The 17,186-nt window shown below is 43.4% G+C and overlaps 4 protein-coding genes and 2 non-coding genes across 6 annotated transcripts; 5 read left to right on the top strand and 1 right to left on the bottom strand.

Annotated features, from left to right (window-relative positions):
- Positions 1-1,073: 1,073 nt before the first annotated feature.
- VTP21DRAFT_t108 lies at positions 1,074-1,146 on the top strand. Its single transcript has one exon. It is a non-coding gene; the product is annotated as a tRNA-Lys (tRNA).
- A 1,751-nt stretch (positions 1,147-2,897) lies between these two features.
- VTP21DRAFT_11279 (uncharacterized protein) lies at positions 2,898-5,343 on the top strand (the record flags this gene model as incomplete). Its single annotated transcript, XM_069390707.1, has 3 exons — positions 2,898-3,062; positions 3,145-5,011; positions 5,084-5,343. 3 exons carry the CDS (start codon positions 2,898-2,900, stop codon positions 5,341-5,343), a joined length of 2,292 nt encoding a protein of 763 aa, XP_069252829.1.
- A 1,157-nt stretch (positions 5,344-6,500) lies between these two features.
- VTP21DRAFT_11278 (uncharacterized protein) lies at positions 6,501-7,052 on the top strand (the record flags this gene model as incomplete). The annotated part of the gene is made up of 1 exon (XM_069390706.1): positions 6,501-7,052. One exon carries the CDS (start codon positions 6,501-6,503, stop codon positions 7,050-7,052), a length of 552 nt encoding a protein of 183 aa, XP_069252828.1.
- Positions 7,053-8,776: 1,724 nt separating this feature from the next.
- On the top strand, positions 8,777-12,451 carry VTP21DRAFT_11277 (uncharacterized protein; the record flags this gene model as incomplete). The annotated part of the gene is made up of 6 exons (XM_069390705.1): positions 8,777-9,056; positions 9,125-9,198; positions 9,265-9,330; positions 9,398-10,512; positions 10,579-10,775; positions 10,845-12,451. 6 exons carry the CDS (start codon positions 8,777-8,779, stop codon positions 12,449-12,451), a joined length of 3,339 nt encoding a protein of 1,112 aa, XP_069252827.1.
- A 1,630-nt stretch (positions 12,452-14,081) lies between these two features.
- On the top strand, positions 14,082-14,153 carry VTP21DRAFT_t109. Its single transcript has one exon. It is a non-coding gene; the product is annotated as a tRNA-Asp (tRNA).
- Positions 14,154-15,886: 1,733 nt separating this feature from the next.
- On the bottom strand, positions 15,887-17,176 carry VTP21DRAFT_11276 (uncharacterized protein; the record flags this gene model as incomplete). The annotated part of the gene is made up of 1 exon (XM_069390704.1): positions 15,887-17,176. One exon carries the CDS (start codon positions 17,174-17,176, stop codon positions 15,887-15,889), a length of 1,290 nt encoding a protein of 429 aa, XP_069252826.1.
- Positions 17,177-17,186: the final 10 nt, after the last annotated feature.

Genomic DNA, 17,186 nt, shown 5'->3' with positions numbered 1-17,186 from the left:
GATATGAGGAAAGAGAAGGGCTAGTAGTAGGGGCTACTGCGTCAGTCCAGTTCTAGAGCCGCTCTATTAGCTCCTTCTTTCACTGCGGCCAGTATATACCACCTGCTTCGGAACTGTTCAATTTGTCGCTTTATTCGGGCTCTTGTTAGTTCGGCTCCTATTGCCTCCTCAATATCCATCTTGGCCCGATTGATAATGGTTTCGGATAAGGCTCGAGTGTTTTCAAAATGAAAGGCGATACGATCCCGATGGATTTGCCACAGTACCGAATCGAAGGTGATTTGAGCCACGTGTCTTGCTGTTCGTGAGGATCCAGATAGGTCTCCTAATATAAGGTTGCGAGCAATCAGCACCTGAGAATTCTGGGGGACCTGTGATGGTGATGATACACTTCTCCGCCCACTACCACACTGGTGTAGGTTCCGGACATTCGAAAAAGGTATGACGAATTGTGACCCTTGAAGCGTTGCAACGGGTACACTTTGGATCGTGACCAGGAAATGTAGAGTTAGCGATTACTCGTTCTACAAGGATCCACCAGCGTAGCGCACGGTGTTTTAGGGAGTGTGGGTCGCTTGTGGACGGAGGTCCAAACCTTCTCCCAATCTTTTGGTGTAGATCCAACCTCGGGCCAGAATCGAGGCACCAAGGGCGGCAAATTTTTTTTTTTGATCAATCAATGGAAACTTTTATTTAATTTCCATATATTACATGAAGTTAATGTCAATGGACTTAACGAGATATAGGTCCTTGATCGATAGACGTTCAATCGATATGCGTATATCGCAGTTGTCGTGTATAGCATGTACGTGAAACCGATGTAATCTTTTGTACTTATCGTAAGGGCGGTCTTTTCAATAATCAAGACTCAGCTTCTGATCAAGTGGACAGCAGTCACAAACTAAGAGTAAGTGCTGGTGGGGGAAGTGGGATTCGAACCCACGCCGTTCTCATCGGCATCCCAGGAATAGTCCACTACACTAACCCTCCCCCACCAAGGGCGGCAAAATGCAAAAATCCAAAACGATTCTATGTTATTCAAATTTGGCTTTTTGAACTCTCTTTCAGCGGAAGCCCGGCTAGCTCAATCGGTAGAGCGTGAGACTCTTAATCTCAAGGTTGTGGGTTCGACCCCCACGTTGGGCGATTCAATTTTGTTTTTTGCTAAAATGATTCTCAGCCCAATCCACACTACTACTGAGAACAAGAAAAATGGATATCTCTAAAGAAAATCTTATTATTTTATCCTTAAACAAACACAGCCCTATTCTCCATTTGCGTAATTTCCATTTATATTACTGTATGAAGACCATTGCACTCATCTATTAGTTGTATTACCTAGAATCGTAAAAAATGGGGTTTCTTCCTATCAATTTTCTATCCACTTTTGTAGAATGTGATACAGAGAGAGAACGAAAATGCATCATGCGCTCGTATTACAAACTGCAGTGCATACAAGCCCAGGCTCTGTTTTACTATAATCGCGTCGCCGTGGTATATATATTAGTAATAGGATACCGAGCAATGCCAGTCTCTTTTATATTTCAATAAAAATAATAGGTTGAGAAAATACGAATTTTTCAAAATCTCTCCTCAAGGAACACGCTTTTTCTTTTTCACTTGAGAGAAAGGGCGATGCTGACCACCGATATAGAAAAGGGATTAACCGCGATTGTGACTCCACTACAACGGGCGTTTATAAAACGATTTGATTGCTCTTCTGACATATAAAAATGTCAAATAAATTTAAGCATCACTATCTCTGCTACAGCGATTGCGGCAGTGTGCTAGCCTCATTGCTCTGAATTCATATTAAGAAAAAGGCACAAGTCGCCTCTCGCACCCTTGTGTAGCATTAGTTGATGCTTGGTTATATTATAAAACTGGTTTTATACCAGAGGTTTATCTAGGATCTTCTCATCTGTAGTCAAGTCGGGTTTAATTGATTTTACTAGTGTTTCTTTAGTTGAAGCTCAATATGATTGTGAGAAAAAAAAAACGCTCAGCATTCTGCGATTGAGCGTTCCCTTTGCTTTTTTAATAGCTAGTTTATTTTTTAATAGAATTATTTTGTTTCAGTTCTCTTATTTTCATAGTAATTTTCGGCCTTTAAAGACCGAATTATTCCCGGTTATCTTATAATTAGGTGTATTCTCTTTATTGCGATGCTTCTTAATTTGCTTTACAAGAGTTGCCTGAGACTTTAAGGGAGCTTAGCGCACCATTATTGGCGCTTTGAGATCGAACTGTCAGCACAATCATTTATTTTTATACTGTTGCTTTTAATTTAGAGAAGACGTTTTGTACTCCGGCAATCGGTGTTTTGGGAATGAATTTCATAGAATTAAATGGCCTGTGCTCACTTCCGTCCCTTGAGGCCAACGTCGCACACGTTCGCATCCCCTATTGTCTTAAATAGGGATAAGATTGAAACATAAGCAATATCCGTGCACCGCACGTTATGAGCTAGCGTTACATATGCCTAATAATGCTTTCCCTTCTGTGCGATACGAAATAAGACGATATCCATCCCCTCCCTCTCCCCTTTTCCTCTTTCAAAGAAGAAGTTGGAAAGAGACGACCATCTCTGAATCTCATTCCATCTTGAATGGTCGTTCTACATCCCCGTTGAACTCATTCAAGTGTGTTCATTTCTATCTTTAGTGAGAGTGAGTCTTTGAACCAACTGTAGCACCTCTAATATCCAAGTGTCATTCGTTCTATTACCACCCCCTTCCCATTCCCTTCCTTTATTTCTCCTTGTTTGAGTCTTTTACAGCTCCATCTTCAACTGCCTATCCATTCCCCTCATTTCTGTAGTGTCTCCGTCCTCCCTGCCTATTCCTGTTAGCGCTAACACTTTCAAATAGTGGGCCCTTAATTCAAGCATAGCCATCATGGTGCGACTTGCTCCCTACCTCGCCGTCAGCCTAATGATGGTTTTATCCGTCCAGAGTATGGCGACCATTCACGTAGACGGAGAGCTGAGGCATTCTTATAAGAAGCGACAGTTATCTCGGCTGTTCCTTAATGCCATACAGAATCTAGAGAGTAATGTCCTGGTAAGTAAGGGGAGAGAGAGAAGGGAATGACCATACTGTTTGGGACTATAGGGCGAACTAACAACCCGCTTGTCTACTATAGGGCATCAATCGTCCTGATCCTGCACAAATGGGGACGGGATCACAGGGGTCTCAGTTTTCAAATCAGTACGGAGGTGGCCAGCAGGTACAGTCCCAGAGCCAACCCCAGAACCAACCTCAGAATCAGAGAGGCAACAACAACAACAATCAACCCTCTTCCTCCCAAAACAACAAGGCAAACACCGGCCGGCAATCTGTAACCAAGCCAAAGGCAAAGCCAAAGAAGGCCACTACAGAAGGAACCGCGAAAGCCACCAAGTCAACCGCCAAGGCGATGAAGCCAAAGGAGACAGAAGAAGCAGTCAAGACCAAGGCAAAGCCAAAAGCAAAGACCATGGACTCTGAAAAAGAGACTACTGCCAAGGGCTCGAGTACTGAGGCGACGAAGAAGAAAGTGGCCGCCACGGATGATTCGGAAGAAGAGGACACCAAGATGGAGGAGGAGAGTACTAAAACGGATAAGCTCAAGTCGGAGCAAACAGACACAGATGAAAAGACCATGGAAAAAGAGAAAGTAATGGAGAAGGACAAAGCAACCGAGACTACCTCCTCCAGCATGGAGGCATCTCCAGAGCGTACCTCAGCAGAGAGTTCGAGCGCAACTCCAACTGAGACCCCATCGCAAGAAGCCTCTCCAACTATGTCTACAAGCAGCGGCGGTGATGAGCCCACTCCTCCCCCCTCAACCTCCTCCAGTGTCGCTCCATCTTCTAGCAGTTATGTTCCGACCTCGTCAAATTCAGCTGAAGCAAAGGCGAACAAGCCAACTTCTGTCGTAGGGTCGGGCATGTCTAACGAGGAACACAGGTCGGTTGCGTCCCAACCTCCTCGCTCTATGGAACAAGCCACTCCCACGCCTTCACGACACTCTCGCCCCATGCATGAATCAGCGATAGGAACACCGATGACTACCCCTCTTCAATCTGAAGAGAAACCATCGAGTGCCACAGCAAAGAAAGACCAACCTTTACTCTCCATGTCTTTGCCATTGAAACCCTTGCTTGACCCACTCTTGGGGGGTTCTTCATCAGAAACAACGAGCACATTGGAGGGCGTATCCGTAGAAAAAGCCACTGCGACTCAGTCCAATTTGGCTAGCATGGCCACTGCAACCTCGCAGTTGCCAAACAGTGCCTCGCCCTCGGCCACCATCGCAACCTCAATTGCCAGTGCGACTGAAGCCACAGGGTCTAGCTTAACCAGCCAAACACCATCCTCTCCCAAACCATCAGATAGCGAGACCGCTTCTGCAACCCCAACCACATCCACAGCCTTTACATCAACTACCGCCACCACTACACCCACTACAGACTACAGTGATATAGATTGGCTTCCGCCTACACTCCGCCTCGAAGAAACCACAACCAACACGGTTACAAAGACACGCACTAATATGGAAGAAACAGCCGATGCCGCAACTACCTCCACTACTTCTACATCTCGTGCTTCGCCAGCCTCTAATCTTCCTGAAGTGATTGTTCCCGACACAAAGGCAACGCCGCCCCCCGGAAGCACCACAGTAATGCTCAAACTGATGGGGATTCAGTACGCCCAGGTATGCCACGATCCAATCCTTGCTGCGCAGATTGTCAACTTCTTGCCCAATGAGCTTGGCTCTGCTGTTGGTGTTCCTCCGTCCCGCATGGTTGTGCTGAGCATGAGCGATGCAACTAGAAAAGCTCGCCAGGTGCGACGAAACGAGGATGGAACTAGCGGTGTGTTGGTGGTAATGGCTGTGCCAAGTGAATCCATCGAGCCAATTAAGCAGGTCCTTAGTGATGGGCAGAGCAAGCTATACACGAATCCAAACGGGAAGATCAGCCAGTTCATCGATCGATCTTTCCCGCTTGCGCTCACCAACAATGAAGGTACCATCAATCATAATTTAGGCGTCGGCCATCCTGAATCCCTGTGCTGACATTTAATATTGTGTTTGTTAGGAATGAACATCATTGCCTCTGGAGAATCGAATCCGGAGCCCAGTTCTGACTCTAATAAGGGAGTTGTGATAGGACTAGCAGTTGCCGCAACCACCATAGTCTGGTTGGGTATTGTTGCCTTTTTCATTAATGTGTACAAGCGGCGTCGGCAAGAAAAACGCGACCGTATCCTGGGGTCAGAACGGTATCCTCCCAATGAGATCTCCCCTCCAATGTTGCAAGAGAACTCTCTGGGCTGGTCATCCACTCCCAAGTATTAGTTCGTTATGAGATGCTCCATTCCCTTCATTTTCTAATTAGATTTAATGTCGACCATTTTTGCTTCTTTCATTTCTTTGTTAACTTTTATTAAGACCTCTTCTTTTCGATGTCGTGATATTAATAATGATGTTTGAATGTTATCTTGATCAGTTTATCTTTCGTCCTATTCATAAAATAAACCCGCCATATTTAACTCTTCAAGCATTCTTAAGTGTCAACCCAAAATTACGAGAGTAATTTCTCACCCCGTATATATTGAATCAATACAGGGTAGTCCACTCAAGCCATGCAACAGCATTGTTGAAATTTTTGAGTTTACAACGTGATGTTTTGGGGCCACTCTCATTTCCCTCAAAGAGCTTTCTCCGAATGTGGGCTACTTTGATAGGGTTGGAGGGCGTGCCAATATGCATCGAACGACTCTACTCGATCAAATCTGATTCGAACAATCGAGGCCGGGACAGTTTCCATATGTATGCTTGCCATCCTTATAAAATGAACTGCAGCGGGATCTTCATTGTCTTTATAAAATAGATTTAAATGGACTTGTATCGCATTGAGTAGGAGAGAATATTAAGACAATCTTAGTTTATTGTATGCATGATAATAGTGAGATGTAATGGTAAGTGGGATTGACACTTTGCATAATATGCCCCTTCGATATAAATAAAGTTCATTACAAATAAATTGATCTCAGCAGCATAAAGAGCATTAATAATTATCTTTAAGCGGGAAGATTTTAAATTTAAATTGTGCTGTTTGCTCTCTCAACTTGAATGAATGCTAAAAATTCAACGCGATAGAAATGCGATGGAGAATAGAATAAATTATTTACGGGCATTTTCACCAATCTTGCGTAGGTATCGAGAAAAGCTGCATGTCTGCTCCTACACTTTGGTACAATTGGAGATTTTATTCATCCCGCCCAATCAAATATCAAGCCATGGGGATAGTCTCCAAAGATGATCTTTGATTCGCAATCCTATTTTCCCAGTCTTGGTGACATCAGCATTTATTTAGCTACTTTTTTGACACGCAGTCATTGGCTGGCGTAAACTCGTGTTGTTTATGGTATAAAAGTGCAAATCACTAGAGAAAAAATTTTTCTATTTCATTCGTTTTTTATTTTTTTTTTACAAGTAACGAAATAATCACCATGTCCGGATTCGACGAGAAAAAGCTCAAGAAGGTCGTCAAGGAGGGAGGTAAGCGCGGTATCGAAATCCTGGGCGTCGCTGAGATGGGTGGTTTGGAGTTTTTCTGCACCAAAGTCGATGAGCCCGAAGGTGATGTCGGACTTTTGGTCGAGTCCATGAAGGCCATGAACGCCGAAATCGACCCCACTGAGGAGGAGCGTCGCGGTGGCTCTGCTGGAGTTGGCAAAATGATCTTCTCCGTTAATAACGAGAAATTGGCTATTGTGAGCTACGTTCCTAAGGACAAAGCTGATAAAATCAACATCAAGGAGTGGACGGAACACGTCCTCGGCCTTTTCGATGGCAAGCTTCTGTCAGTAGAAGGTGATCTCGCCACTGGTGAGATCGCGGCTGATCCCGAAAAGGGTAAATTCACCCTCAAAATGCGTGATGAGGCCATTCCCGCTTCCATTGCCTACCTCCGCTCCAAGGGTCTCTTCCCCGAGGCTGAGGAGGAAGACTCCGACGACGATCTCGTCTTTGGTGATGACACTAACTTCGATGAATACTAATCGATTATTGTTTGCATCTTGTATTCAAAATAAATGAAGCACTTTTTTTGAACTACGCAATACAGAAGAGAATTTTGCAGGTGATTTTAGCCCTCTGATGTTTTTATAATCGGTATCACTTGATTTTGTTAACACGTAGCCTCATTAAATAATTAGTGTTACATTGATTATTATGAATTGGCATTTATATTTCTATAATCTGAAATCACACAAAAGCGCGAAATGTTAAGATCGTGATTAGGGATTTCGGAAAACTTTTATATATCACCTTGGCTTATTTAAAAATCAAAAGTGTTTGTGCTAATAAACAGAACGTTCAGACCGTATTTAATGTTGCCCGGACCTTTTAGAAGCACTTATCTGCACACTTATAAATATGAGATCCTCGCATTCTCCACTAGTATGAGAATATTAGCACCGAAGGGTTAGTCATGGCGAAACTTTGGTGGAAAGGATCGTATTTAGTGATATTGCTCATTGAAGTCTTCAGAAAGTAGATATCGGAGCAAATGCTAAGTGAAAATAAGGGAAGGTTTGATGGATTTGTTGCTTTTTCGAAAGAATTTTATCCTATTGGTAGGCGAATCTTCACATCTGCCCTGCGCTCTAACACAAACCATAATAACCTAAGAAGTTATAGGGTAATAATAGCAATAGGTAAGATCTATCTACGGGTCTTGTGCGATACGTATGCTAAATGTCCAAACTAAAAGAGAGATCCATTTTGGTGGGGTAGAATAGTCGATGAGCTTTAGTGGAGGAAAACCAGAAATGTGTGGAGAACCCTCCAGTTGGCATAAATAGTTATATGAGGAAAAAGTGTGAAGGTATAGCCACTCTATGCAGCAGGCGTCTTAATACAAGACCTGGTGGCTTCAATTTGCTTCCAGCTCTGGTAAACAAAGTTTTCAAATAACACCGATTTAGATGTATTTGTTGACTGCAAAAGACAGGAAACGAGATGGGTCTCATCACGACACGTAAGATGGCCACCCAGCTCCTGAATTGGCCGTCATCACGCGGATGGGCTTGAGTGCTTTTATTCAATCATATAATATTCCCCTTTGTTTCCTTGTGCTAGGAATCGGTTAGGAGATACAAATGGCCACCGTATAATCAGGCTGTTCTGAACTTGCGCAGATTTGCGTTTATATCACGCTATGGATGCATTTGACTCATGTTAAGATTTGTATTGAGAGTAGGTGCTCACAGATCAAACTTATCCGGCATTTACGTCCGGCTGCCAGGAGGAGCCATTTAATTAATTTCAACTTCAGCCAAGGTTTTGGGCAATTTCTCCGCTGTAGGCATCCAAGTTAATTTCTTTTTATAACTGACCTCGCACAAATTTCTTGTTGAGATGAGATCGATTTATAACCGAGGCAGCACTATAGTTGAAGTAAATATACCCAAAGACTAGCATTAGCGAGCTCTATGACGGCTCCCCAGAGAGATCAACATAGCCTGCTGGGATGTTATTGCTTCGAGGCAGAGGCCGCTCTCTTTCCCTCACAATTACTTGGAAGATCAGTCCTCTCGAAATCAGATTCAAAGGTTGTACTAATGCTGCGCCCCAATAAATTTAGGTCTCAAACTTCATAGAAATGAAACTTGCACCAAATTTTTTATTAACCTAACAGGTCTATTGAAGTCTCGTTTGCAAGAATCTTCCTTCCTCCTTCCTTCATTTTTCTTTAATGCATTCCACGTTTTCCTACCTATAAATGGCCGCGCACTCCCTCACACATCAGCCGCACCATCTACAGCAGCCAATACCCAGTCCATACGCTAGCCGTGCGCCACCCTGGCACAAGTCTCATCCAGACTCTTCGATCATCCGTGCCCCCACTACTGTACCTGAAATGTCTCCCATTTCAAATGGTGATCTCCCACAATCCATCGCCCCGACATCAGACAGGAATAAGGCCAAAGAACTACCTCCGCTACCTGCGGATGTAGCAGGTATTAGGTCCAAATCCGTCCCTGAAATTCACCAGCGCGAAGGTAATTCAACCCGTCTTCTTTCGGTCTTTCAAGATGCACTTCATCTCCATCCGCATTCTTTCACATAGGACAAGCTAAAAGGAGATACAGAATGAAAGAAAAGCATACAGATTCTGACTTGAACACGAATGGTGGTGGACAGGTAAGCCCAGTGTACTTTACTACATAGAATATTCTCATTAAAGAAATTGCGGACATCTTGCTTCAGACTATGCTATCTGGCTTTGCTAAGCGTATGTTTAAAACTAAGATGTTTTTCAGAAAACTCGGAAAGGTATTCTAGGATCCCTCTTAACACTTGACAATCGCAATTCCTAACTGGAAATTCTATATATACTTAGACAAATGATGGCGAGACTATCACGCAGTGGACTGAGGAACCGAAAAATTCTATTTCAGGCGACGAAACCTGTCCTCCTTCTACCCCAAAATCAACTTCGTTTTTCAATCCACTTCCTCGGCATATCCAGAATCCACTGCGCAGTAGCATTACACGGTCGCGCTCTGGTACCCTCGAAAAGCAAATCGATAACGAAAATGACTCCGAGCTCGACGATGAACAGAAACATTTACAACGTACACTTCTGGATTATGCTAACATATATGCAAAACTTCAAATGGATGTGGAAAATAAACGTCGAAGCCTGCGGCTCATGGCAGCAGTAGATGAGCTACAGAGTCAGCAACAGCCAAGCTCACCACAAAAGCACCGTACACAATTGATACGCGCCACAAGTTTGTCCACTGAGAACGATTCCCCTGCGATAAGATCCTGGAATTCAAGGAGAATTGCTATGGAGCCATCACTACAGCTCCCAACTCCGCCCTTAGAATGCCGAGGAGTAGATAGGCGACAAGAGCCGTTACGGGCACTTTCCTCAGTCTCGGATCCTGGTTCAGATCGGACAGAAAACATTCACACACGAATAGATGCAGTTGAAATGTCCAAGCAAGAAAAACGCCTCACGCAGATTTTGCACAAGCCAGAATTGCCGCTGCTCCCGTTTGATACTTCTCAACAGTCTGACTCACTTAGCACCGCCATGCTCTTAGACATCGGAGAAAAGAGTCCAGAACCAGAGAAAGGCGCAGCCTCATCTTTTTTCGAAAAACCAGGAACGCCTATGCTCTCCCGTTCTCGATCTGTTTCTTCCTCACTAAACTTGGAGCGACCCAACCCTGATAGAGAGAATGCCCGGCGAAGTTGCGCTCCTTCGTTTTGGGTCGAGGATAAGGAGACCAGAGGTAGTAGTGGCAAAGGAAAAGCAGAGGAAAATATAGAGGAAAATGTAGAGGAAAATGTATTGAGCGAGAAGATAGAAGAAGAAACGACCAATTTAGATAGCAAAGAAGGGGAAACAGAGGAAGACGAGGTGAGCCAAATTGCTCGGCGCTGTTACGAAGAGGACGAAACTTTTTTGAAGAAAGAGGATATCGCAGAATTTCTTGGAAAAAAGTAAGGGGTCAAGCATTTTCAAGGTTGCTGATCTCATCAATTAACATCAATTGTATTATGCTTTAGCGAAGAGCTTAATACCCTTGTCCTTTCTTGCTACATGTCCTATTTTAATTTTTCCGAGTTGCGTCTGGACGACGCGCTTCGAAGTTTATGCGCTCGACTCTATTTAAAGGGAGAAACGCAAAAAGTTGACAGAATACTGGAAGCGTTTGCAAAACGTTATTTTGAATGTAACTCGAGCACAATATTTGGAAGTGCCGGTAAGTGCAACCATATTGAAACATATTACATCAAATACTTGATTTTGGCTCTTCATTATCTTTTGCCAGATATTGTCCATGCCGTTGCTTATTCCCTTCTCCTGCTGAATACCGACCTTCATATCGCTGAACTTTCCAATCGCATGACACGCAGCGAGTTTGTCAAAAATACCCTAAGTACAGTCCGAATGCATCTGCCTAATGAACGTGTTAACGGGGATTCGCCTACAAGAACTGGAACTAATTCAAGGCCTCGTCGCTCCCAGAGTATTAAAAAGACTATAATTCCTCCCTTGTCTAATCAACTCTCAGATATCGAGTCGGTCCTAAAAGAGATGTACTCAGCTATCCGCACCAACCAGATACTCCAGCCGACTGGCTGTAATTCCGAGCCACCTGTGCGTCCTTCTCGCCAGTCAATGCTACTTCTCGGCGGATCGATGCATCCTGGAGGTTTCACAAGCGCCGTCAGTCTGAATCGCAGTCGTAGCACGCTAAATCGCCCAAGCACTAGAGATTCAAGGGATGGTGCCTCTCCTCGATTGCATGATAAAAAGGACTCACTTCATTACCAGGTGGTTCATAAGAGTGAAAGCATGCATACTCTCAACCATCCCTCTAATCCTTTTAGTCCCAACCGCCGCTTCGCTCACTCCTCCATCTCACTCTCGACCTTTGCGGGTAAATCAGGGGACTTCGAGTTTGATGACCAAATGTCCATAACAAGTGGAGCTTCGAACGCCTCCACCCTTCATTCCCCCATACCCTCTGCTACACCTCTTTGCGTACCATATATGAAGCAGGGTGTTCTTTTAAGAAAACACCTTCTGGAGAAGAAGGACCACAAGGCACGACAACGGGATTGGAAAGAATTCTTCGTTGTAGTTGATCGTGGATCCTTGCGAATGTTCCAAACCGACGCGAAGAAAGTAACGCCCGTACACCGTAACGGAGAACGTCATCCCCCGTGGATGGCAGGGGCTGTGCTTGCCGGGCGTATCAGCCTAAGGCATACTCTTGCAAAAACATTGCCTCCACCTGGTTACTCGCGAGCTAGGCCACATGTATTTGCGCTGACGATATCAAACGGAGGCATCTACCTCTTCCAGGCACCGAATGCACAGCAGGTGACAGAGTGGGTCAGTACATGCAATTACCAGGCAGCACGTGAGAGTCGGCCGCCGCTTTCAGGGGGGGTAAGCAATATAGAATATGGGTGGTCTCGGTGCCTTAAGAGCGGCGGTGAAGAGGATGGGGATGAATTTAAGGCAGAGCAATCTGGTAATGGATATGTCGTTGATCGACCCATCAATGAATGGCAGCCACCCGCACCTCCTATGGTTTCGAGCAATCTTGATGAAGCATCGCAGATTCAGGCACTAAATCGGCATGTGGAGGGCTTGGAACGAGAGCTGGAAAACCACAGCGAATACCGTGAAGCGATGGAGCAACTCTACCCACCCAAATCTCCACAACTCCTCAAGGCAACCAGCAATTGGGAGCGTAAGAGCCAATATCTCCTGGCCGAGCTTGTACGCTACCAAGAATACTTGGAGTGTCTGGCAGCAGCACGAGCTCAGTCTGAGCAGCAAGAAAAGGAAGCCATGGTTGAGGCCATCATTGGAGATGGCATAACCGAGCCAGCGGTGGTGGAGTTGGAAGCTAGAGCATCATAATTTTAGAGGCACTGAAAAAATGACCCTTCAGTAATTATACTCCTTTTATGTAGTTTAATTATTTCCTTTATTAAATATTTGTCATTAATTATTATCATTATTACTATTATTATTATACTAACTATTTTTACATTAAGATGTATATCATAATATTTTTGCCTTACGAGTGAATAAAATATCTTGTGACAAATCTATATACCCTGTAAAATGTATTCTTCTAAATATCGCAGTGGATTATATCGTAGAGTAAATTCAAGTTCAAAATTTGCTTATTCCTGTAGTAAATATTGTATTGCCAAAATAGGTAAAGAACATACTTTCTCATACCCAAGAGGGACTGCCACATTGAATGATAATATGTGAAAGAGATGTGAAAAGGATGGTTTGAACTTGCGTCATCCCTTAAGCATTGATCTGGATATTTTGCGAAGAGATCGATACATTAGATTCTTTTAATAAGCTAAAGATGGAACTTTTTATCGTTCGAGGAAATTTTTGGCTATTATTAGTGTTTTTCTAATAGATATAATGCCAATTGGACTTCTTGTGGTCAGCAACTGGACTTTATAGTTCCCGCGATTTATAGCAGTCAGGTGGCAAATTTTTTTTGATCCTTGATATTTATCGGACCCATGTCAACTCCTGAAGGTTGTTGCAGACTTACTAGTGCACTCTGTATTTGGATTTCTTCTGAAGATATTTGCTACCTATTCTTGTAGTCATTTGATAATGGTTGCTAGTTGCTGTAATATTGATAGAAAAACTAGTTCATTAAACCTAAGTTTTTTTTTGTTTAGGGTCTTTATTAAAAAGCTTCCTTTTCGATATTTAATGGAAGTAAAGGGACGAAACAAGGGAGACAAGAATGTCAAGTGAAACCTGTGAGATATTATGAGAGTGCGAATACACTTCATATTTTTTCGAAAAAAAAATAAGGAAAAAAAAATAATCTGTAGTAGTATATAAGATGAAGGGTAGCAGAAGTCATCAAATCCAAGATAAGAAAAGGTAATAGGGTTAGGAAGTCGCCCTATTTTACTGCCTGATTTACTAAGAAAAGGTTGTTACTGATTTTTAAGAACTGCAGATTTTATTTTAAATTGTCCAAATATTGTAAAGCGTATTAATGAAGGCAGTCGGTAAAGATGAATCAAAAAGTTGTATTTCTCTGTGCAGGTTATAGCCAATTTCTGGCAAAGATTTATTTTTTTATTTAACAAAGGACCTTTATTGAAAAGTCTCCTATACAAATAAAGGCAGGGTAGACTTCTGCGTTAAAATCACCCAGGTAATGCTCCAGACCAGCCTAGTAGAGTAGAATTGCTTGTACCGAGAAAGATACAGATTAAGTTGAAATTATATATGGAAGAATTCCATTGACACATTTTACTGCATTTCAGAGAAGTTGTAACGAAGCAGCGTATAACTCAATTCCTAGAGTATGTCCCGGCTACATCTCTAGTACTGGTGCCTTCACCGGGAATCGAACTCAGCAAACAATGGTTAAGTTCCGGGACTCTTAACCAATGTGCCATCCAAAGACAGCACAAAGATTTATTCAAAAGAAGTGGCGCAGTTAAAGTTTTCTTAAAGAAATATTAATTATCTGCCAAAAAGATATAGTTGAAATTCTTCGGTAGTATAGTGGTTAGTATTCCCGCCTGTCACGCGGGCGACCCGGGTTCAATTCCCGGCCGGAGAGTAACATCATTAATATTTTTGAAGATAACATTTTACACCTTTGCAATTTAAAAGGCTTCAATATATATATATATATATATACATAATGTATATATTTATTTTTGAGAAGCGAATTTTTATCATCTACTGTGTCGTCCGAGAAGAGTTCCGAAATCAAAACGGTATATCTTCAAGAATTCTTGGTCTCCCAGAAAACAATGAGGTTCGGTTTCAGTTCCACTAAATAGCTTACTAGAAACGACCAGCATGAAAAATGATCTCTAAGGCAAAAAGTTCCTCCAAGGAAAAATCAACTGATGGTCTCAGCGGAATGCTAAACCCAAATATCTATTACAGCGATAGAAAATGTAATTCTCCTTCAACCCCTTTGCTCTCCTCATATCAAACGACATGAGAATGTAAGGTAACCTGTTATATCATGTATTTTTAACTAAATATTATAGTCGATCATCAACATATTTCTAATTTCGTTTCAAAGGAAGGCTGGGGTAGAACTCAGGTGCTTTTGACGTAGAAGCTACCATACCCTTTTTCTCCTCCAATGAAAAGTAATATCGAGAGAACATGATAGAGGACCACTCAACTTCTTTACTCAGGAGGTTCAATAAGGGCCCAGGATAAGATAGAGCTATCATAAAATATTTACCTCTTGGGTGATTATTAGGAAAGGAGAGAGATTAAAATAGGGAAAGTGATATAAGAAAAAGTATATAATTATTGTCCGAGTTTGACTCTATGTGAACATCCAAGCGGATAATGATGACAAAGGAGCAGGAATAATCTCCAAAATCGCCCTCTAAAGGTTCATAAACTTTAGGTTCATGCTGGAGACATTATTCCACATAACTTTAAGAGATCTCTCATAAACTGATTGAATAGTGGAGTGATTTAAATTATTTTACGCTAATTCCTAATATCCCATTTCAGTTATAATGGGTCCCAAAACCAGCTCCTCATGAGTAGGAGTCTTATATAGTTGATAAATTTTTAAAGCTTTATCGTTATTACCCGCAATATTCAGCTTTTCAGGAACTTCTGCTCCTTCAATAACCCAATTTCAACATTGCCCTATTAAAATTGATTGATAAAATTTTATGGAGTGATAAGGGTGAAAAGTAAACGATAAGAGAATCGTACTAATACGTTAGTGTAAAGACCGACTACACTTGAAAATTAATATTGGTATGATAGACCACCACAAGCCAATTGTTGTTATCAAACTACCAACAACATGTGTGTCCTGTGCTCCCTTTTCCTTTATTCTTTCTTTAAAGATTAAGACGTTATCCACTGCGTCTCCTGCGTGCTGCATGCCTAACACTAATAAGATGTATAATAAGCTGAGGGCCAAAAGGGAAAATAAAAAAGAAAAAAAGAAAAAAAAAGAAGAGGAACCAAGAGAAAACGAGACAAGGCAAGAAGGAGACATCAAAAAAAAAAGAAACATAAAGAGAAAAACAAGGGGATAAAGGAATAGAAAGAAATAGAAAGAAAATTAGAAAAGAGAACGCGAGCTTTTTAACTCGTGTCGGGGCATGATGGCGATGGAGGATATGTTGGATCGTGTTCAGGAGGCATAGTATCTAGCTCATTGATGTATGGATTATTTGTATCTCGGATGGCGACTGCAGTTTCATAGGCTTCCTGTATGATGCGGTTTGCGAGGGTATCTGGGGATGGCGCGTCGAAGAGTGGTCGGATTCTCCTCTGAGGTGGAGTAGGATTTATAATGAGTTATTGCTCCGATGGCGGTTCGAGGGGGGCCGAAGGGGATTCTGCTGTATCAGTTTGCACATTCGAAGGCTGTGGGGGTTGTGAGGATTGCTGTTGCGAAGAGTGCTGGTGATCAGGATTTTCGGGTCTCGGGCCGTGTCCAGTAGCCATTCGGGAGCAGCGCGCTGCCCACATGCGGTGGCCGATACGTAGAATGTCGTTGACAATGTACCTGTGCATGCGGTTGGCATAGCTATCCCGCGTTCCAAGAAGCTCCATGAAGATGCTCATATTGGCGTCGTCCGTTCCTCCGAGGTCTCCAAAGACAGCCGCGTCGAGGTTGACGGTGTAGCCCAGTTGTTCGTAGTGGGTGCGGATGTGGGCGTACTTCTCCACTTTCTCGTTGCGTTTTTTGCTGAGGAAGTCGGCGTCCATTTGCCCGCACACTGCGACATCAATGATAGTAACTGACTTTCTGTTCTCGTCGATGATGATGATGTCGGGCCGCTGTTGAACCTCGGGTAAGCCTGGAGGGGCTTGGTTTTCCAGGACTTGTGCCATCGGGAAGTTGTACCGAGCTGCACGGGCGAGCCTGCGGGCGATCTTGTTATGCCGATCGATTTTGAGTTGACGGTTGAGGGGACAATGTGTAAGAATGTGATGGATCCCTTCCGTTACTCCGCAGTAGCTGCAGGTCTTTGGTTTCTCTCCGCGTGTCCATCTGTGTAGGTTGAAGTTGGTTGGGAGAGTGTCGGTTCTTGCCTTCGCTGCGAATTGCCAGGTTCTGGTGGACAGGTCGTCGTTTTTTATCCACACGTTGGACCATGGGTTTTGCAGGAGTGCCACCGCTCGTCCTTGGATGGGCTGTTCGGTCCAGAGTTTGGGAAATCGTGCCTCACACGCTCGTTTGATTCTGGCCACCATGGTTTTGGTCCGTCTCCATCCCGTCGTGTTGTACCGGTTCTCCTCATTCTCATCTAGGGGAAGTTCGATGTCGAAGGTGTTGCTGCTTCTGATGTATTTGATCGGAAGCTTTACTGTGGCAAGGGCCTTGGGAGCGTGTGCCATTGGGTCCATGCAGTCAATGTACCGGCGATATGGTTCCCTGAGACGCAGTTGGCCGTTGAAATATTTCGGGATCAGGTCTTCATCTCCCATGCCATCGATGTTGTCAAGGTAGCGTTTTCGGACGAGGGTTCGGATCTCACGGCGCGCCGTTTGCTGGACCGCGTCGTCTTGGGAGTTGAGTAAGCAGAGGACGTGCCATACTTGAGTTGAGCAGGCCCATGTCCATGGTTCTGGGATCCCCATTCCTCCTTGG

The sequence above is a fragment of the Calcarisporiella thermophila genome (genome assembly GCF_041956535.1).
Source record: "Calcarisporiella thermophila strain CBS 279.70 unplaced genomic scaffold VTP21scaffold_8, whole genome shotgun sequence".
Taxonomy (NCBI): domain Eukaryota; kingdom Fungi; phylum Calcarisporiellomycota; class Calcarisporiellomycetes; order Calcarisporiellales; family Calcarisporiellaceae; genus Calcarisporiella; species Calcarisporiella thermophila.
Note: the sequence above shows the minus strand (reverse complement) of the source record. Positions and strands in the feature narration are given on the sequence as shown.